Source organism: Watersipora subatra, chromosome 10, assembly GCF_963576615.1.
Source record: "Watersipora subatra chromosome 10, tzWatSuba1.1, whole genome shotgun sequence".
Taxonomy (NCBI): Eukaryota; Metazoa; Bryozoa; class Gymnolaemata; order Cheilostomatida; family Watersiporidae; genus Watersipora; species Watersipora subatra.
In genome coordinates this window covers 27,868,905-27,892,466 of record NC_088717.1, presented here as the reverse complement: position 1 = coordinate 27,892,466, position 23,562 = coordinate 27,868,905, and the positions used below count along the sequence as shown (strand labels likewise).

Below are 23,562 nucleotides of genomic sequence, written 5' to 3'. Positions count from 1 at the left end.
GAAAGTGACGATAATGACGCTAGTGGTAGGCGAAGGTAGGACAACTCCAGAGAACGAATGAAGATGACAAAGGAACCAGTGTCATTAGTTCATGTACATATTATTTCTATGATAAGTACAGTGCACCCTCGAGATACGATGTTAATTCGTTCCAGAGTTGGCATCGTATGGTGAAAAATTCGTATATCGGGGTATAAAGACCATTGTAATTATACAATGCAAACACCCCCTGGTAAAAATCGTCAATTTTGTTTATAAAAATGTGTACATATTGACAATTAGCAACAAAATAGTATGTTAACTTTAGTAATTATAGTTACCTACAGTAACTGTATTGTATTTAGTGTATTTTAATGGTTATGATCTGCAATAAAACGCAAAATTATAATGTGTGTACCAAATGTAGTACGTACGGTAAGGAGTTCTTGCCTTCAAAAGGTACGCATAACATAAACTTTGAATTCACTTCAAGTAAGTTTAGCTTGCTAAGCCTACACTTAAAACTAAGTTTTAGTATGTATTTTGAACTATTTTACTGAATTTCAACTTTTTATTACGAAATTTTATCCTTCAGCAGTTCCTATCTTCACTTTCACTATAAACTTTAGCCTATCTGGTTGAAAACTTTTTCGACCTAAATCAATAAGGCCGAGTGATGCAGTTATAGAAAGCGGCTTCTCGCACACTTGACCATTTAATGACTATCGAAAAGAAAAATTATATTTTCTATACTGGACGTACATACCTTTGGAGTAACGTAGCCGGTACATGTAGCGGGTAAAGCAGAGAAGAGGCAAAAACGTATCAATGTTAATTATGATGCTGTACACTTGAAAATAAATCAAAAACGTAATGAATTGGAATTTTTTAGCACACTAAAAGAAGTTGTCCATTCCTGTCCAATTTTTCTACGAAAAAATTGATGGTGCAATGCAGAAAATTGCTAGCTAGCGCTTGTAAAAGGATCCAGAGAATGTGGTACAGTAGTTTGTCTTGTATGAAATGTGCACAAGAATCAATGTAACCATACATACAAAGTTTGTACGTATTTATACCCTAGGGGGGGGGGACAGGGCTTTAGCAAGTTTCAGAAAGTCATGTGGATGCGTCAACTATCTTGAGTAGCTAGTTATATGAGTTACATACATACATACGATGAATTGTATTCACGTAGAAGATAACAAGCCCATATGCAAAGACATGGTTAAACAAGAAAATATAACATAAAATCAAAAGGAAACAAATAAAATGAATAAAATATGAAAAACATGCCACACAAGAGATAAATAATATATATTATACATGCATTGTTTTAATGTACTAGTCCACATCAGTAAATTAAACACTTGAAACATTTCTGCGAATGTGGGATTTTCTGTATTTTCTAAATCCTCGCCTTTACAAAATGGTTGCTCCTTTTGAATGCTGATCGCATGCATGACCTAGCTCATTCAAATCTTCAGTACGGAAGCTCTTTCTTATGCTTGCTTAATGTAGTTCTTGTTTCAATAATAATTGCAAATGCTGATTGGTTGCGATCATATTCCTTGACTATGTTGATAATACGGGTCCCTTCTTATTTACGACATCCAACTTTGTTGACATAGAAATCATTTTTCCTTCGTTTTGTAACGTTTGTATCGGTCTCAGATTCCATAGATAACGAATTAAATGTAGATAGTTGTAATTATATACGTATGCTGACTTGAATGTTTATAGTAAAAGCTATAATAACGCTACAAATGAATATTTGCTCTCGCTTGTGTATTTTACACGAAATTTTCCACGCGGACATGAGAGAAGTCGGTCATCGTGTCTCTTCTAAACGTTCTAAAAATGTATTCGGCAAACTATATTTCGGTGTCTTTTTTATTTCGACGGGTGTTATGAGCACACCGACGGCCAAATTTTAACTCGGGCGAAACTTTTTTCAAATTCGTATGGTGAAATAAAATTCGTATTGCGAGGTGAAGATATCACAATATTTGACTTCGTAAGGCGAAAAAATCGTATATCAGGGTAATCGTATCTCGAGGGTGCACTGTACCTCCGACTCCAAGAACCATACTATATTTTCCCGATGATATTATGAACTAGCTCTTTATTTTTAATGCGATGTTAAGGGTGACGACTGAGACTAATTCATTTCAAGCATTGCTGATCTCGCGAAAGTGTGATTGACATGTAGTCCTAGGGCCACGCAACCGCAGGTCATAATTTAATCGATGTGATTTTATTACCTTTATCAACGACAGTACATTTATTGAAGCATAATTAATCCAGAACATGTGTTTGTATTGGTCGGGCATTAGCACTATCGCGGACATTGTTGATTATCTAGAATCTTAGTTTATTATTAGCACTCTTCGGTTTTAACAGCACCGAACGTCACAGAAAAACGCAGCCTCAATGGCAGTGAAAGGGATCGACGACCTAAGGCTAAATGAGACTTATGACGCCACATTTTGAGTACCTGAACCAAGTGTTTTTTTTGCAGGACGTACTTTTGACACCACGCTTTTCATAGTTCTATTATTCTTTGTGTATTGAATATAGGCTCATTTGAAAGCCAAGACTCTGATGTATTGAAATATATAATAACAAAATTATGTAATTTATGTGCTTTAACATAAAAATACAGATTCTATTTTCAGTAGAAACATCAGCTAGGGCTGGCAGATACTGTGTCTGTTTGGTGTTACATGGAAAGAGCGCAAGTGGCTATGCGTAAACCCGTAGCAATACATTTATCATGCACCGTGAGATTGCAACAAAATGTAGCGCATATAAAAAAGTTTAACAATCATGTATTCTTTACAATTCTGCACTAATCTACACGGCGCAGCAAGAACCAGAGTGGTCCACCCTGCCTCACCCAAGCTACAGCACATACCTGGTGCCCCATCTATATCTTCTTCACATGTGTCTCCATTGGACCTGCTCGTGATTATCTCTCCATCAAAGTTACTCCCCTGTTCAATGGGTTCCCCATCCACATCTGCTGGTTCTTCAGCGTTAGGAGAAAGAGGTGCGCCATCCACATTCTCTTCCTCTGGAGGATCGGTCTGCATCAGCAAAGATTTCTTTAAGTGCTTAATACATGCACCAAACTGTTAATTCCAAATCACAGTACTAAGTAGTTGTTCCATGCAACCAGCATTTATCATAGTGGACAAGCGTGATGAGCAGGAATGCCCCATCATATTGCTTGGTTCAAATCTTATTAGCCAGAACAACTACTCAGTGCATTAAAAAACAATGAGCTAGTCCAGTGTTTGTCCTCCCTACAAAATATGAGGTAATTTTTATGATGTTACTAACCGTTTTTAAATGTTACTACTTTGTTAAGCAAAAGTAAGACAGGACACTTGCGCAATTATCAAAGCATAACAATCTTTATCCTCTGATTGATCCCATAATCACTGTTAATTAGAAACTGCCATCTTAAGAGACGGTAATCTTTCTATGGGCCACATCCGCCTGTGAAGCTGCCTCATATGGCCCGTTCGTATGCAGTTCATTAGAATGGCAAATTATAGTTATACTGTAATACAAAAATAGCTTATAAAAGGGAGACAACGTAAACATCGCTACTGAGTCTCCCTCTCTTTAATATTTTCAAGAAGCTAGAAACAATTTTTTAAAATCCCCTTTTCATCTCTTGCGCTAATAGACCCTCTTATGTCCACCCGCTGGGCTGTCTTTCACTAAGCACCTCTAAGGAAGATGCCTCCATGGAAGACGAATTGCAATTTAAGCGGACATTAAAATTTTTTCCAGTTATTCGCGTGAAGTTGTGAATAATATTAATAATATTAATGGTCGAGCTTAAAATGTTGCATGCATTTGTCCTGCATGATTGATCTAAATGCTGAGCGCGGCTCATGTTCAAGAAAAAGTTGGGCACCGATGCTCTAAGTAATTTGTCATTTGTACATAAAACTTGAACAATCAGTGATGAGAATATTGACTAATAAACTATAGGTAGAGGAACCATCAAATCGGTCATGTTACTATTAAATAGGACTATGGGTGATGTTTAGAGAAAAACTTGCGGGAGAAACAAAAGGTATGACACCATACCAATACTGACAATATATACTATGGGTGGAGGTAGGTAAAAACATACTTCACTTGTTGCAACTGATCTCACTCACAAGAAACCATAATTCCAAATTCAAGTAAATGTTATGACATTGAGTATTGTTAAAGATGGTATTGCTCTTCAATGTGGCACTGTTGTCAGGCAACACGAGTCTCCTGTCAATCAGCTAAAGGCTATAGCCGCTATACAGTAATGTAAGGCTAGCGATAAAATGCAGAGAAATATTACACATTACTGACATGTTAGGTAAATACATACCTCTTGAAATAGCCCTAGGAAAAGATTCTGACATTTGATAAGATGTTCAAGAGGGTAGATGACCCATTCTTCCCATATCCTAAAACAGTTCATCACTTTCTGCTTGAAGTTCTCCGCTGCCAACCGTCCTTCGATGTTATTGTATGCTTCATGGAAACTCTTGAATATATCCAAGAGGGCAGTTTCAAAACTGCAAAGAAAAACAAAATAGGAACCCGCGGATTCGAATCTCATTGTTCGAATCTGTTGTTCGAATGCTATTCGAACAACAAGCAATAGCCGATTCTGAACAGCAAAGTTGCAGTGTACATACAAGTTATAAATATATAGTACAAAAATAAACCGTATTACCAAACATATTTTAACAAGTTAATGACTTGAAAACAGCATAAATAACCCAAGGATACATATTGTAAATTACAGCAGCAACAATATGTTTAAGTATGTCAATCCTGCAGTTTTTGCAAATGTTTCGGCTACTGCAGAAGTGACACACCAGCAACAGAGGAACATCAAAATGGCTTCTACTGTCTATATAGTAAAAGCATTCAAAACAAATGAGTGACTTTAAATTTCCTGTTGTTTCATTAAAACATTGAATGCTGAAAAGGAGACTAACAACTAACAGTAAGTGACAAGCTGACGAGTGACAAACTGGCAAGAAGTGGCAAGTGAGAGAACGTGATAACTGACAAGGATGGGCAAGTGCCATGAAGTAATAAGGGACAGGGAGTCACAAGCTGACAAGGACTGACAGGAGACAAGGAATGAAAAACTAATAACAAGTAGCAATCGCTGATTGACCATGCATGAAAACCAGAAAGCCAAAGCATTTGACTTTTCATGCAAGTTGAATCGTTAATCAATAAAATTTTTGTCTAAGCAGTTCTCTACTGCATATAAAATGTTTGATATGCTGTCAATTCTGTTATTTACAGATGATGTAGAAATGTTTCTAAAGCAGACTTATAAAATGTTTATCTAAAATAATATCAAGTTACCAACCCTTCCATAATCACAAAAACTAACATAAACCCAGGGGATGTACTTGAAAGAATTATAAGTAGATGCATTTAGAAAAATAATATTTTTTTATGCTGATCAAATGTTGCACTAAGCTATAAAAAAGACATAGACTATTCGGTCTTCACACACTGACCAGAAGTGATACATTAATCCTTTCAGCCCTAATCCTAAAATATCCGGGAAGAAATTGTTATCCCCTGGACCGAATCCTAAATTGATCGGGATTGAAATTTTAAACGATTTGTGCAAGTCATTTGCTATACCGTAATTCTGTTGCAGCATTCCAAGGTACACATTCTAAGCTTTTAAATGAGTACTAGTTTGCTGTAAGCTGGAGCTCGTAAAACTGACCAATAAGGCATTCTCTCAGGTTGTTGTAAAAAATCAACCAGACCAGCAAAATTTTAAAATAATTTTTTTTCAGCAGTATCATTACAATTTCAATATTATATTCCAACCCTACAACTTTATCACTTTACCACTAGCTCTAGATAAGTCTCAAGAACAGATGTGATTATAAGATTTACTTACAGGTAAGTACAAGACTTTGAATAAAGGCTGAGCAACACATCAAATAATAGCGATAGTTTCTACCATCTGACTGAGTCTGTCAGCTGTCATAGAAGTTTTTTTGCGAGTTGAGTAAACTTTAATAATTTTATATTCGAGCAGCTTTACTACATGCTGCTAAAATTGGGCATATTGACAATAATAATTACTCAACAACAGCTGAATACAATCAGAAGTTGATCAACCATGTTTTATATAATCACAAACATAAACAGAACACTTCATAACTTGTTTCCACTGCTCATGCTAACAAATGTGCCTACAAACTAAACTTATAGTTAGCTAATTTGGGTTGGTTGTTCATGTTTTTAGTAACTAATAATTTTTTTAATCGTTGAGCGATTTAAAGCAATTATTTTTATGGTACTTTTAAAAGGTTTCTCTGCCTGTAAATAGCTACATTATTTTAATATAGAAACATAGCTTGAGATGTATTTTTCCTAAATAAAAAACTGAATTATGATAAAATTAATAGAAATGGAGATATGGGTATTTTAGTAGCACTGAGTCTATCACTTGTGAGCAGGCAAATGAGTATCATAAAACCTGTATTTGAACGCCGCCTTCATTTGACTAACACTATTTGACATTCTTAATGTTAGAACCTAAAAATAACAAGTGATCAGTAGAAAGTGTCCACAAAACCGTACTAATAATGACAGTTGCATCAAAAACAATTAATTTGTTCGTTGCTTCTGTTTATATCGAAGTTCACTTTCACACTCTACAAGTCTACAAGGTTTTTATTAAAACTGAAAGCAACACCAAAGAAATAATTAGTAACTGTATCAGGTTAATAGTAGTTCCTTTTTTAACGCAGTCTTGATACTTGGATGTATGTGAGAAAAGGTTTTCACATTTATGATGGAAAATATGCTATGTATTTTGAGGCTAACATTTTGAGGCTATTTTGATTACACGAGGAGTCTCTTTATTCACGCTAAAAGTTTTTATTCAAAATGTCATCGCGTAACAAGTTTTGTTCCGCTAAAAAATCGTTTGGATGCTGATAGCGACAAGCTCAGCTGTGCACAAAATGAGTTGAGGTTAAAGACACAGTGTAAGGTATTGAACAGCCAGAAGAATATGAAATGGTTTCAAACAAAGGCAACAATCAGAAAGCAACTGGTCGTGCAAACGATGCTAATAATTTTGTTTAAAAAATGTTAATATTTGTTTTAAAATGTTCATGTTTGTTGCTGCATGTACTAAAATTATGGCTAGTTTATATCACTTGTTCTTGAATATTTATTGTAGCATTTGATGGACTATGATTATTGTAAACTTATAAATTTGCATATTTATAGCACATTATTTGATAGCATAATTGCAGTAATCTGAACTCGGCTTTCGATAGATCGACACTAGTAACTCCTGTTCTAATGCACATAAAATGCCAGTTCGACTGCAAACTGTAACAAACATATCGATGAGTGCAACGAGCTTTTATGCGACCTTGTTAAAAATAGTTATAAAAGCAAAATATACCTTCACATTTAAACTGAAATAAAAAACTTGCAAGCTCCAATAAGGCAATAAGATCATCGTTGGTTAATTGCAAGCAATAGATGTCAACTGGTAGAGACATGTATCATCTTCCTTATGCATTTTTTATTTGAAAAATATACGATAAGTTAGAGGTATGTTAGCAAATTGCTTGCCTCCAAAAGGGATAATGAGAATGCAAAATATAGGTGACATTTGATTTGCCTGTGAATGGGTTAAATTTATCTTCTCAGCATCCTGACGAGGCATTTGAAAAATTCAACGCTGCATTTTATTTGAACGTCACCTCCAATAAAGTGCCACTCAAAGGGAAGGGTTGAAAAATAGAGTGTCAAGGTGTTCAAATAAAGGTTTTACGGTAATTAGGACTTGACGCGGCGTAATTTAGTTATTTAATTGGACCTGAAAGGGTTCAGAGTTCAATGAGAATAATATACAACAGTCGTCTACTATATACTATAACCACAGTTATATGGGATGAGTAGACTAAGGATGTGTTAGCAAATGACTGCGTTACAGTTACAGTGAACCCACCAGACTGTACAATATTAGCTTTATACACTTACTACTTCCTGTAGTAAGAAACATTGGGCAGTTTAGCGCTCGAGTTATTGAGTATGTCGCTGACAAGGTAGAGTCGTGCCAATTTTCTTGGCAACGGAGTATCAAGGATGCTAAGAGACTCCACAACTGTCTCAACGATTTCATCGGCTGATTCGGCGTGCTCTAGACACCATATCATCGTCTCGCCTATCTTAACTCTATCAGTCGTCAGCTCACGCAGCAAGTCTCCCAGTCTGTCCCTTTGCCTACAATTAATGTAATCACTACAATGGTTGTAGTCCATAATTTTATGAAGTCTATGAGCCTATCAAGTCTATGAATCTGTGGTTTATGGAGTACATGATGTCCATATTGTCTATGAGATAAAGTTAAAGATCAAAGATAAAAGTTGTTTTGAGCAAGCATGGCTAGCTGAATGCCTCATACTACCGTAATAATACAACTGATGAGTGTGAGACGCACCGTTCAGATAGTGACTGTTTCTTAGAAGGCAGGCTTGTGTTACCTTTCCCTGAACCATCCTTCATCTGCTTTTGCATGTATGGATTCATCTTGGGGGGCAGCCACAAGGAACCACCCTCAAACATCTGGAAGGGTTTTATCCTCCAGATATGAGGCTCATCGCCCTTAAACAATAAGTAAATACGATGCAACAAAGCTCCAATAGCGAGTGCTGCTCAATCAGGTCACAAGCATGAGCCGAGTCATGAACGATCTTGAAACTTATCCGATGCTGTCTTGGTTATTTTAACGCACAACTTGGAATAAATTAGATTAGTTACTAGATGAATAATTCTGAAGAATTGCTGTACTAAGGTGATAAGTAAACCTGGTCTTTTCGATCACAGTCAAAAGAATAGAAGTGTGAAGAAATCTAGTTTCCAACTGATGCTGCATTGAATACTGGCTGTCTAGTCATTTTACTACTGAAGTTAAACAACTTGATTTAACTGCTGATTGTCTCTCAATCCCATAAAAACTTAAAATGCATAATTGTTAGCATGACTACCAAAAGCCGGTTTCCTTACCTGCAGGATAGTGAACAGCTTCCATCGATAGTAGGTGTGTGCGGGGGTCTGATTATCAAATAGGAATCTTCAAAAGGAGACCAGAATAAGTGATGCAATCATAACGAAATGAAAAACAGAAACGTCCACTATTGTGAAAACATATCATACAAGTACAACAGGTAATAGCCTACAGCATACCTGAAAGTAAATGCCTACCTGAATCTGGGATTGCTCATCTCCTTGTTCATAATCATAGCTTCAAAGAGAGGTCCTTCCCTCACAACGTACTCGACCATACGGTGTATGAGACACAACAGCATCCTGCAATTAGAGCAGCCTTACTCTACAGATCCCCTCCCATTAAAACCATTACCAACAACATATCTTCGTCAATCAGCGCTCCTATCAGCATCTTCACCCATAATGCATTTCCACCGCATCTTCTTGCGAAGACTATCATAATTACAATCCCAAAAAACCATTGCTATGCTATGTGCCTCCAAATGTGTTGAGTTACACCGTAAAATCTATTATAATGCACCATTCATATGTCTTATTATCATTATTATCACACTCATGACAAATAAAAAACCTATGAGCCACTTAGGTTCGTTTCGAACCTAGGTGGTTCGTTCAAACCACCTGGGGTTCGGTGCCATGATTAGCTCTGATATTGCGCATGTGGACCCTCATTTTCTACAGATTTCTTATCTTTTATATGTTGTATATTAAAATAATGAAAATAAATACATACATACCTATAAACATACTTTAATAATTGGAATATACTAGAAAAACATTTCAAGGTGTCAGATCTTACATGAAGTTCACTGCAGAAAAACTAGGCATTTGGTTACTACAAAAATAAACTTAAAAAACTAAATGGGCCAGAGCCCATGCTCAGCTGATCGCGTTCATATTTTATATAAACTTTATATTTTATTGCTAGCCTTGACAAAGGTTTCTAATCCCAATCACAAAACATCAAATAAACAAAAAAAAACTCACAGCAGAACTAAAAAGCAGATCTGATGATGCAAAAGTTTGAAAAAATACCCACCAGTGTGCCTTGGAAGGGCAGGAAGGAGAGAAGCATGCCCAAGACACGGTTTTAGGGCCAATACATTACCTGGTTAGAGAAGGTTATGAAGGTACAGTACCTGTCGGTGGGAATGACGATCTTGACTTCTGTCAGGTCTAAATTCTAATATAGAAACATGACAGGACACATGATTGGCTCATAGCAAAGATATGGCACAGCAAATATCATCAACAAATAATTAAACGATCGCCTAGTCATTCACCCACCAACTTATAAAAATGTGAGCAGCAGCACCGGCCACGTCTAGCATGCAAGAACCACTACTAGCATTGTAAGTCTGTATATATATATACAGACGTCTATATATATATATATATATATATAGACGTTATATATAGATGACATATATAGACGCATATATATCGTTAATATATATATAGACTAAGATAAGTCTAGAAATAGAGAACTATCGTCAGAATACAATTTAGTGATACTATTTAAGGTTGAGTTTCAAGTGAACTCTTGGATGATAAGAGCTTCAAGTGATATATTTATATATTATATACATTTTTATATACCTTTGTGAGATCTGCATTGCCATATCTGTCTCGCTCTGGTTCCCAGTTGAGTAGAGGCTGGGCGTTAAAGGGGAGACCAGAGGGTGGAGGGGGTTGAGTTTCTTTTATCATTGATGGAGGTATATAAATAGGTCGCGGGGGTATTGGTATTGGCTTACCCCATGATAACTTCATCTCAAATGACATCACTGTCTCCCCTAGCAGAAGGATGCACCAGTTTATTACAGTCGGCACATAGCATGTTAAAGCTAGTACATTCAGATTACCCAAAGTTAATGCAGTTTGCCATTCGCTTCAAATGTGTAAAAACCTTAACTGATAATGTGATGATCCTAAAAAAATATGTTTATTTTAATTTTGGTTGAGTCATGTACATGGATGCGTAGGCAGTGCAATCCCAAAGTTTGCTGGAAAAGTAGGTAAATGATAAAAAATGCGATGAATGATCAAACATACATTGAACATTGTTGGCATCAGGGTTGGAAAGACTAGAGCTTCTATGAACAAAACCAAATAAACCAGGTTTTTTGGTTTAAACTGGTTTTTATGGTTTAAACGGGTTAATACAATTTTACCAAGGTTTTTGCAATTTCAAGTCTAATAAACATCACATACCGGTACTATAGCTGCATGATTGAGTATTGAACATGCATATGTGGAATCATCTGTTAAAGATGGTACTGTAGGAGTTGTTATGAGAAAAAAGAGAGAAAACATGGAAATTTCAGAATGAACCTTTAATCAAACATGATTGATGAAATACAGAGCAGAAATCTTATCACATAAAGTGAATATATTACATTCAGCTCTATGTATAAATAGCAATTTTAATCCCGGTGCTTAATTGTGTGGTAGTGAAGAGCAAAGCATAATGATCTACAATTGCTAGGTTGTTAACCTGCGTTTAAACCGAGCCAACCCTGGATGGCATTTACCTAATTTGTACATTTTTTAATATTTTACTTTAAATCTGTATCAAGTTTCCTTGTTTTCGAAAGTTTTTTTTCAGTTACAAAATTGCAATGTTTCAAAAATTGTTGAAATTTACTTTGTATGTCAGTATGTTTGTATAGATTACTTATGCTGTAACATGGTAGTTGCGATACATACAAGTTCACAGCACATGTTGCATTCCAATCTCGTGAAACCATTGAACTTCTACCGTGAGAGATGACTATACTAATAAATAATATACATAATACATATCGTAATGCCCAATGTTGTTATTTCGGATATAGCATTTGATTTTACTACCTCAATAATTTTGGACATTAGGTTTTATGCAACAGGTCTCACAAAGTTATTATATTTTCATTAACAGAACCTGCGCAATCACAATATTTTTAGGCAATAGTCAAACATTTATTGCACATGTAATGTATTTAAACAAGCAGCTGATGCAAGCAGGCCCACCAACTACATTGTAAATACTTGCTTGTTACACACAATGCTTTTATACACTCGTTACAAAACTGCGCTCATGTAAAATTTTCGCGTCTTGCCTTTTATTGCAGAGAATGTGAACTTACAGCAAACAGATTTAAAATGACAACAATTTAAATTTTGTTCAAGATATGCTTGCTTAAATCTACAACATTCCTTGTGTCAACATATATTAATGTATACAAATGACTGACTCATCACATGTAGTATACAAATGACTGACTCATCACATGTAGTATACAAATGACTGACTCATCTCATGTAGTATACAAATGACTGACTCATCACATGTAGTATACAAATGACTGACTCATCACATGTAGTATACAAAGGACTGACTCATCACATGTATACAAAGGACTGACACAACATGTAATATACGGAGAACTGGCACATAACAAGTAAGATATAAAGGACTGACTCATTACATGTAGCATATCTATATATATACAGGCCTGTATATGTGCCTGTAAATATACAGTGAAACTCGGATAACTCGCCCTCGGGTAGTTCGAACACATGGTTAACTTGAACGGATTTGTTTGGTCCGTTCCCACGCAATGATAAATTGCTTTAGATAACTCGACCTTAACTTCGTTAACTAGAACAGTTTTTTGCCCAACGGCTACCGAGACGGTTGTTATCGCTTTAGAATATCACTTTATTCCAAGCTATAGAGATAAAATGTCAAATTTTAGGAGTTCTTAGGCGTCATTATTACCACTATCGGCAAAATATTTTCGTTAACCTCTTTTCTAAAGGTTTGCCAAAAAATCAAATTTTACCAAACATCCGCTTGGGGGTAGCTTTTCGAAAACAAGGAGAAGCGAGGTAACCTTCAGATAAACTTATAGAAAAATCGGCAAAATTGTTTTTTGTTAAAATGCCCAAAAGAAAAATATATCTTTTTTTCTGAGCATTTCAACCGCGATCAAGTTTTGCGTATTTTAATTTGAAAACGTCCTGGCAGTCACATCACTTAAAACAAACAAACAAATCTCAAGTAATAGGAAAATATTTATACTTTCCGATAAAAATTGTTAAAACATTACATGAGAGGCCCCTTTACCCTTTTGCAGGCAGAGCGACATTATTGTCGTATTGCGATACTGCCGACAATGGACAGAGCGACTATTTTGTCGCCACACGAACGTTTTTAAAAATCGATATTTGGTTGACTTATTGCCTTTTTCTGTAAAATTTCTTTTACTAATAGTAAACTACAATATATTGGTATTTGTTAAAAACTAACAAATAAGCCGTTTTGAGAAAAAAACACGATCGTTTTTGCAATACTAAACAAACGAAAAATCCGAAATGAAAACATCTTTAAATAAAATTGGGGAATTTTGTTTGTAGCTTGTTTCTGCTTTTGTTTTTGCTTTCTGAATGTTTTCCCAGAGTGCAACAACTTTCTTTTAGTGCCATGGCACCCTCCAAACAAAATTACCCACGTCTCTCTAATGCTGCAAGGAGTAGTAGTGTTAGTGCTAGCAGTAATAGGATGATATTAGCTGATTGTGATAACTTTTTAGAGTTAGTGGCTATAACTAATAGTGAGAGTGAATCTGGTTCAGATTGTGACTGGAGTGATTTTGCATCGGACTCTGAGAGTAAAAGTGATGAAAAGCTAGTAACAGTTTTCATACTCATAGAGGTGGCAGTGATGCTAGTGTCTGGACTGCTATCAGAAATTTATATACTAATCAGGCCTTTGCAAGGGCAAATGCTTCCAAAAGTACCATAGCTAAAGTAACAGTTATGAGAAGAAATGACTTGAAACACGTTTATTTGTATTTACCTGTATCATAAACACATAAGACACGTTTACAATATCATAACAGTGTATCAAGGATTTTTTAAAAATTAATTTGCCCCGGGGGTCTCAAATAGCTCAAAAAAACTTGCCTGCAAAAGGGTTAACATGCAACAAGCAATCAAGGCTTTTGATTTATATATAGTTTGTATATGTACTAATAAATACATGCACTTGTGACGGTGTTCTCATAACTTGAACGCTCTGATAACTCGAACACTTTCTCTCGGTCACGTGAAGGTCGAGTTAGCCGAGTTTCACTGTATATAAATGTATATATATGTCAAGGCAAACTCGGATAACTCAAACTTCACGGGACCGAGTACAAGTGTTCGAGTGATCAGAGCGTTCAAGTTATCAAAACACTGTCACAAGTGCATGTATTTATAAGTAGATCTATACGTGTACATATACAAACTATATAGAAATCAAAAGCATAGATTGTTTGTTACAAATTAAAAAGCTTCTCATGTAAAGTTTAAAAATTGTTCATCAGAAAGTATAGATATTTTTCTATTACTTGAGATTTGTTTGTTGTACTAGGTGATGTGACTGCCAGGACATTTTCAGATTAAAATTGGCAAAACTTGATCGCTGTTGAAACGCTCATAAGAAAAATCTCGGAATTAAAATCTTGCATCCGGCTGGTTTAAACTCACATTTTGAAAGACTGTAACCGCAGCATTGTGATCCAAGTGTCTAACCACGAGTCTACGAATCTTATGTTTCATAGCTCTTATTGTACATTTTGTTTACATCCTTTTCCTGATTTATTAATTGGAACTCTATGAACTACGATGGTTTCTCGTGTTTTCATAAACTTCTATTTCCAGTTTTTCGTATGGTTCAATTGTATTATCCAGTAGGAATAGCCTCTACATTCTCTCTTCGTTCAGTCAGACAAAGAGAGTCCGATATTTCATTTTTAGATTTGTACCAGTATCGAGAGGTACCAGTATCGTTGTATTCGAAGTTTTGATGGATAGCTTCTGTTGGAACAGTAACATTTTTTATACACACACACTTCTATGCAAGAATTGTTATTATAAATTCAACATATTCAGAATTTGTGTTTTGTTTTCTCAATTCAAATTAATTGAATCATTACCGGATCATCTTTTATTGTAAACATAACAAAACTGACTTAGTTTAGCTATTACTTGCTAATTATTTCATATTTACATCTAAACCCTTTTATAGTTGTTTCATCTTTTTTAATTTATTTGAACTGTAAAAAACCTTTTCCTCATGATATGAAGTTTGAAAGTTACAGTTATATGACAAAGTTCGAAAACCTTTACAGTCGTTTTTATTTTCTCTCTCTTTTCTTTAATTTATTTCAACTACCCAAAATACTTTTTTCATGATATGTAGTTTGAAAGTTAGAAAGGCAAATGTTGTTATATATTAAATACAAATCATTTTTTTCACCAAGAGTTCTTTTTACCCGAGCAACGCCGGGTAGCACAGCTAGTAAGTTATATAAGGAGTCGGACAATGAGAGAATTGATTGTTGTTGATGTAAACGATTCATGATTAACACGATTTTGTGGACACTTTTCTACTAAACACTTGATATTAAGGGTTCATAAGGATCAAAGATAGTCTAAGTGGTGGTCAAATGGAGTTGGCGTTCAAATAGAGAGTAGCACTCATTTTTTAACCCTTCTCTTATGGTGGCGGCCAAATAAAGGTGGCGTTCAATAAGAGGTAAAGAGCATTTCTCCGGACATACCTTTCAGACCATCAAAAGCATCCTCAGCATCTGATCTCTTCATAAATCCTACGAAACCAGTGTGTCTGTTCTTTGCTCTCTCCTCATCTGTTCTAGGGTACATGATCTTAACACTGGCTAATGGCCCATACTTGCCGAAGAGCTCACATAAGTCCTGCTCATTCATCTGCAAGAGGCAGGAAAAGATAGCAGAGGAAACTGACAATGATCGCTGCTTACCAGATGATCTGAGAGGAACCGACTACAGAGAGCTAGAAATTAACTAGCACACAATGCTACAACTGTCATAAAATTAACGATAGTCATATATCGACATACGAATCTCCTAATGTTCAAGAAATTTGAGGCACGAGAAAAATTCTAAGCACATTTTTGCCTTGAGATACAAGCAGGTTCTTGTTGGGGCTGCTAGATGGCCGGGTATGTGAGAATCCGCTTATGAGAACAGCATGGCTTGGTTTTTCTCGTCGGATCAGAAAAAATTTAAACAGGTCGGCTAAAAGTGAAGGCAAGTCTACATGTGAAACAAAATGTGCCAAACAGGAAGATGATAAAAATGAACACAAATGCAAAGTTAGAATTTGGTATGAAATAAAAACTCATTTTCAAGTGGGTGTGCATGGTAGGCTAACCGCGTTTAAGTTAAACTTAAAAAACTGATGTTATGTAATGTCACAAAAGTATAGCGAATCGAACATGTTGTCATCAAGCCTGTTAGCAGCTACCATCTGTCTTAAAGATAAGGACTCGTTGCAGTAATGTACATAATAATCTTACATTTTATTGAATCCCATAACCACTACACAGATATTTGTTACTTTGCGAGTGTATGTGGTGAATTAGAACAATTATAAACATGGTTTTTCATTGTGATATGTTTTAGGCCATTCTTCAGAGAGTGGAAACAGATAGTTTTGTATTTATTTATTTTATATAGGAAAATCTGATTTGAGATACAAAAGAATTTACTTACGGGCTCAGTCCCGGAACGCAATAAGCTCGTGTGCCGAGGCATGAGTGCATATCTGTGTACTTTATATACCTTACAGCAGTGTTTTTCAACCTTTGTCAAGGCACATTTTTACATTGGAAAAAATTTGCGGCACACCACTAACCAAAAATGTTATAAAATGACACTCTGAACAGTATATTTAATCACAATATAGTTTCTCAGCTTAAGTATACTCAGTCAGTGTGAAACCTGGGCCTATTTAGATGAACAAGAAGCCAATATCCTAGCGCCACCCCTTATTTGAAGGTCACCTATAATTGAACGACACTGACATTCATCACGCTAATTAGTAATCAAAGGTACTTAAAGTCGGCATATTGTACTAAACGACATTGTCCGATTTCGATGGACTTTGAGTGTTTGTGGGTCACTATTAAATGCATTGACCATGCAGCAAACGCGTGAATAGACCCGCCTAGATCATGGTGCCTGGGAATTGAGCCAATTACATCAAGGACTGGGCATTCAATTAAAGTGCTCTTACGGTATGAGTTGTGTGTTAAACTTCAGAGCACTACGAGAACGTACATATAAACCACACACGTCGGGCCGGCATGAATCCGAAGATGCTAATCGGCAAGTCGTTCATGGGATATAGACTCACCGATGCTCTAAACGGCTCTGAGGATAACAATATCCATCGTTTCAGGTCAGACGCCTGATTAAGACTGGGCTGGAGTGTCCCGAGCAAGCGCGGGCTAATGCTGGCATCATCAATAAAATTACATTCAACTATTCGACGCTGATTCTAGAACTAGTCGACAGTACTAGAGAATGACGAGTACTGTTGCAATAGTGATGTATAATTTGATTTTCACCGTTAAACATTTTATTACATGGCAGTAATCACCATGTTATTTTGTATTATATGTCTTGTATTATATTTTTTGTTTTATAATCTTATGTTGGTTGATATTTTATCATTGGTTGTTCATTGAATTATCTTGTATTACAACTTTATGTTGGATATTATGTTATCTTTCGTTATTCGTTAAATTATGTTCAACTTACCAAAATCTTGAGCAGCTAGTTGGAAAATTGAATGCCACCCTTTCATTGAACCTCTCATTAAACGCCATCATAGAAGAGTCGAAAAATAGAACGTCATGACGTTCAAATAAAAGTTTTACGGTAAATTACCCTCCCATTCTTTACATCAAGGACACCGGACAATGACATAAAATTAATAGAAAATGATTAATAAATGTTTTGTAAAAATTAAATTTAAAAGTGACATTGGATAATTTCTTGGGGCACACCTGGCAATCTCTCACGGCACACTAGTGTGCCACATCACACTAGTGTGCCACAGCACACTAGAGTGCCATGGCATAGTGGTTAAAAATTACGGCCCTACCGGATGAAATTATTCGATGGATTTAATAATTCGCGAAGTCGTATACTGGCAATTCAGCGAATTATTAAAATCCGCGAATAATTTGTTTTACTTTTAAACATAAGGGAGAATAACAATTGCCTCAAATTAAAAACTAGCCGCTAGGCAGAGTTAGTAAACATAGCTGAATTCCAAACCTTTTTAAAATCATCGCCAGGGCTTTGAGTTAAGCCCATTGCCAATGCATCACACTTCTTTACAAAATTATTCAAGGTTGTAAACAAAGTATTTAGAATTCGGCACACGTTATCATCGCAAAAATCTCTCCTGCAGTTTTTTACGTTGAAAAAAACTCATAACTTACTACAAGTTGTTGGTTCACCAAAAGCCTCCACATCGATAAATATTCATAAAAACCTCTGGATTCAGTCAAAGTTTATTGTTTAGCATTATCGACATGTGTACATTTCCCAGCTAAATAGAAACCTAAACACCTGGTATACGCGGAAGGTTTCACTCTATTGCTAGCTGCTTTCACCGATTATTTTATTCACAAATTTGTTCATCCACGAATAATATAGTCCACGAATATGCCATGAAAAGGAAATTCTTGCGAAATTTAACTCCACGAATAATTTCATCCTGTAGGGTACCATATAATAACAGAAAAATAAAAACTGACCTTAGACACGACGCCACAAAATAACTCAGACAAATGATGACCGCAAAAACAGCAGGGCAAATAAACTTTTCTAAGACTAGTGTATGTAAAAAACCATTACCTTAGGAGCAATATTGCCACAGTATATGTTTGTTGTGGTCATGTCATTCTCATAGTTGGGACCTTTACTCATGCTGCTACCATAGATATCTGTATAACATTCAAGAATTTCACTTGAGCAATCTTGACAAAACCGTGTTAATAACGAAACATAAAATCATCATATGCTGGTTGTATTGACTGAAATCGATGAGTAACACAACTTTAAAAATCCACTTCAAATCAACTTCAACCAAGATAAATTTCTTTGTTATATATGACGCATTGCGTAGTCAGCAATTAACATATATGTGATCATAGCGTTTTAACAGCCCAATGCTCATAGGGCTGCTAATGTATGAACATATTAAAATGCTCGACACAACTCTCTCAAGCCTGGTTCCCATATACGTCGCAAAGCACCGGCGACAGCACCGCAGGCTGTTAGCGGTGAAATGGGAACCTACGCGTCAGGTACCGCCGAGGACCGCCAGTAGTTGCCGGCGGTAACGCAAGTGTTTAGTGCTGTTCAAACTTCGCGAAGAGCCGCAGGCAAAACCTTCCCGAAATGCACTGTACAGGTGAAGATCAGCTTTTCAGATTATTAGTGATGCAGCTTTATGTGAACATAAGTCGCCGAGCCTAGCGTCGCAAGCATTTTGCTGCGCAATATTATCGCCGGAGTCTCGCAATTGATGTAGGCACCAGGCTTTAGGGAAGAAGTCTGGGCTGTCAGAGTGAGGAAAACATTCATATTGTTTTATATGGAAGGACCTCTGAACACTTAAGAAGATCACAGCTTTATACTAACATGTTAATATTATTATGAATGGTTCGAGTATGCTTAGATCTAAACATCATACACCTTGAAACAACCAATAATTCCACTTTTAATGCCCGTTTAAAAAGGGCTCAACATGGAAAATGACAACCGGCTTTTCAGCGTATACACATATTATCCCATATTGCAGAGATCTTCTTTGGCACAAAGGAAACAGTACTAGATGCCATTTTAATACCTTTTTCCATGGTGTTCTCCAATGTATTGATCACATCAAGCGTAGCCTCAAATCTGCTCGGTCTACCACGACTAGTGAGAAGGGTTGGGGCAATGCCTTGCTCCTCGCACTCTTTTATATGACTTCTTAGTTTACGCCTCTCATCGCGCTCCATCTGCATAGCTCTGAGCTCCTCTTTGAAAATTTCCAAATTAGACTTTTTAGCAGCATTCTTCTTCTAAGAGTAAAGAAAACAAAGTTTTGATTAGGATTAACAAATAGATCAACTTTCAGAGAATGTGTATGACAAGATTATGAGTAAATCAATGGTAAATACCTAACCTTCGACACGCTGTATAAAAGCATATGAAGGAAAAGTATAATTGAGCGTATTGATTCTACATGAGTTTGTTACAAAATCAAATGCACTCGGCCAATTTTAACAAAGAAATACCTTGTCAAAACACAAGCAAAGATCTGCACTATATCTGTCAGTAATTATTAAAGATATGGTTGCGTCAAAAATGTCGATTTAATGAAATTAAGACCCATAAAAGGCTAAAACATCAGCTACAACTTGATGTCATTTTTGTCTTTGTAGACTAACCCTGTCCAGAGATATATGCGTTTGAATGAGGCCATCTTTTTAAAAGCTCAGATTCCAGAGGGCGCTTCATTAGTGACGTAACAAGTGATACATGTGAAAAGAGTCCATGAGCAATAAATATAAGATCTCTTCTTTAGCCAATCATCAGCACGAAATTTTTATATAGGTTATGTTAAATGTTGTCGCTCGGAAAACGAGTTGTTTGTGATGTCTAAGATTCTTGTTGTTAGGGAGACTACTCTATTACTAGTTAGTCACGCGCATCAACTAATAGTAGATTCTAGTAGCTACATGCATTGACATATTTATTTTACATTAATCATCAGACAGGTTATGATTAGAGCTGACAGGCATCAGCAGCGTTATGCTGCAGAGGAAGATAGGAGAATGGAGGTAAATTTATCTTCAGCTTTGAGTATCCTATACATATATTCTAAGATAACGGTAATAATTTTAGTACTCATGAATACATCTACTAATATGTAAAATTATAACTTTTTGCTATCACGAATCATCGTTGCATAACTTTTAAATCGTTTCACAACTTTTTATCATTTCACCTAGCTATAGCATTTTCTTTGGCATTTTAGCTAGTAAATTTGATCTATGATTAGAATTTATATTCAGTGTGTAAAAAGTGAGGAAAATCGATTGATCAATGCTCATCTTCAACTCTCAGAAACAAAGCTTTGAATTGTTGGCTTGGCGTATTTATGCTTATGTTAAACATTTATTCGTTTTGAAAATTACACTCGCAATCTATTTAACTCTCAAATTGAAAGCACTCAGTAGATACACGTTAGAATGGCATATATATGAATGAAATTTATTATATTTATTTTATTGTTACAGGATGTTTATGTGGTTCACTAGGGGAGCGGGTTGTGTCGGTTTGGAAACTGCCATAAATGGGAAAGAGAGACACGAACGTATACTGCACAAACCATAATATGTTTTGTAGCATGTTTTGTTTGAGTTTGTTGCAGTAGATTAATTTGTCCTATTATATGAGCTGAAACTATGTGAATGGCCAAGACTTGGATGATGTTTTTAATAAAAACTTTGTGCTGCGAGGAAAATTTTTTGGCATGTAAAAATTATATAAAATAATATTGTTGAAGACAATGCAAAACATGAGTTGCAGAACATATTGAATACATTATAGCCCTGTTATCATCTGTGCTGAAATCTTCTCTGATAGATGGATTAATGAAGTGTAATCAGAGCTGTATTGACAGGTACTTTTGAATAGCTCGACTCAATTCCAACGGACCAAATATTAAGTCAAAAGGTTTTAAGCTCCACCCTACTAAGTGAAAACAGCTGAGTCCACAAACGGCCAACCAGGTGCAAGAATGGTTTTATTAATCCTTTACCAGAGACGGTGAGTTAATTGATTTGAACGAACTTGATGTTTTTTTGCATTCACTATTTCGGTCAACTCATAAAACCATTTGTTTTGTACTTGAATTAACTAATCGAAGGGACCAGTAAAATTTTCTACAAATTGATACTAATAATGACTAGATAACGTAGACTATACATGACTTTTTGGGATGCAGTTGGTTTCGACATACATCGAACATATTAATTCAAAAAATGGCGGCGTGCCTATTTTATTTAGTAGCTAGTTTCCGGTGTGCGTGTAGCAACTGAGAACTTAGCTGATACAAAAGCCGTGGTGAAATAAGCTAACTTGACGACCTAATTACCGTAGATTGGTAGAATTGGTAGTCGGTACTCAAATGTTTACACATCCTTTAGAGGAAGTTAATATGACAAGTTTTCAATTTCCCTTATTTGAGGCGTTTGAAACATTCATAATAATGTATCTGTAGCCGGATTTAGGATTTTAATCAAGCCAGCACGAGCAAATAAAAAATAAATATATGCCAATAGAGCCGCGTAGGACTAGACTGTTATCGCATTAACCGATGTGAATACGAAAGATAGAGACAGGTTGTATCACATGTTACATCATTTTGGACAAGTCTGCCCATGTTTTTTTGGCCTGAGCATTTTTACCGCGATCAATTTTTTTTTCAATTTTAATCTTCAAATATCTTGACAACGAGATCGCCTAACACAACAAACAACATATCAAATGATAGACAAAGAAAAATACTTTCTTTTAAAATCAACTCAAATTTGACGTAACCACATCTTTAACAGCCTTCTTCCCCACAAGGTGTTAACAGATTGTTCTACCTGAAAATAACCCAGTAGAACCCTGCTTCACCACAATGTGTTAACAGATTGTTCTACATGAACATAACCCCGTAGAGCCCTGCTTCACAACAAGGCGTTAACAGATTGTTCTACCTGAAAATAACCCCATAGAACCCTGCTTAACAACAAGGTGTTAACAGATTGTTTTACATGAACATAACCCCGTAAAGCCCTGCTTCACAACAAGGTGTTAACAGATTGTTCTACCTGAACATAACCCAGGAGAACCCTGCTTCACAACAAGGCGTTAACAGATTGTTCTACCTGAACATACCACAGTAAAACCCTGCTTCACAACAAGGTGTTAACAGATTGTTCTACCTGAACATAAACCAGCAGAACCCTGCTTCACAACAAGGTGTTAACAGATTGTTCTACATGAACATAACCCCGTAGAACCCTGCTTAACAACAAGGTGTTAACAGATTGTTCTACCTGAACATACCACAGTAAAACCCTGCTTCACAACAAGGTGTTAACAGATTGTTCTACCTGAACATACCACAGTAAAACCCTGCTTCACAACAAGGTGTTAACAGATTGTTCTACATGAACATAACCCCGTAGAACCTGATTTTGCTGATGCTCCAACCCGTGTACAATGTATGGCAATAGATTGGTAGCTAACTGTTATTTTTATTGGTACGCTTGATATTGAAAATGAAATCTTTAGCAGGTCCTCCGATGCAAGAAGGTTACGAGGTTAAGCTTTAGAAAATAGAATGAAAGCCTTACTGGTTTAGATGGGACATGTTCCTCTCTGGGTTGTGTCTCCTCTTTTGGCTTAAAAGCACTTTCAGGTAGCTTTGATTTGGGCTTATAAATCTCTCTCTTCACCTGAGTCTCCCCTAAGGTATGAAAAGAACATTTCCAACACACAAATTTAGTCATTATCACTATAAAGATACTGAGATACCGACACAGGCAATGAACCTATAACATAAACCTTCTTTTACGTAAATTCCTC

The 23,562-nt window shown here is 36.0% G+C and overlaps 1 protein-coding gene across 1 annotated transcript in view; it reads right to left on the bottom strand.

Moving 5' to 3' along the window:
* LOC137405651 (U2 snRNP-associated SURP motif-containing protein-like) overlaps positions 1-23,562 on the bottom strand; it is a 44,087-nt gene that overhangs the window by 18,022 nt on the left and 2,503 nt on the right. Inside the window, exons 2-13 of the mRNA XM_068091980.1 lie at positions 23,331-23,443; positions 19,781-19,997; positions 18,784-18,872; positions 15,654-15,819; positions 10,660-10,856; positions 10,200-10,243; positions 9,256-9,360; positions 9,058-9,124; positions 8,492-8,655; positions 8,032-8,274; positions 4,364-4,553; positions 2,894-3,065 (exon numbers count right to left, since the gene is read on the bottom strand). Of these exons, the coding sequence (XP_067948081.1) occupies positions 2,894-3,065; positions 4,364-4,553; positions 8,032-8,274; positions 8,492-8,655; positions 9,058-9,124; positions 9,256-9,360; positions 10,200-10,243; positions 10,660-10,856; positions 15,654-15,819; positions 18,784-18,872; positions 19,781-19,997; positions 23,331-23,443 (1,767 nt within the window). The remainder of the gene's footprint in view (positions 1-2,893; positions 3,066-4,363; positions 4,554-8,031; positions 8,275-8,491; positions 8,656-9,057; positions 9,125-9,255; positions 9,361-10,199; positions 10,244-10,659; positions 10,857-15,653; positions 15,820-18,783; positions 18,873-19,780; positions 19,998-23,330; positions 23,444-23,562) is intronic.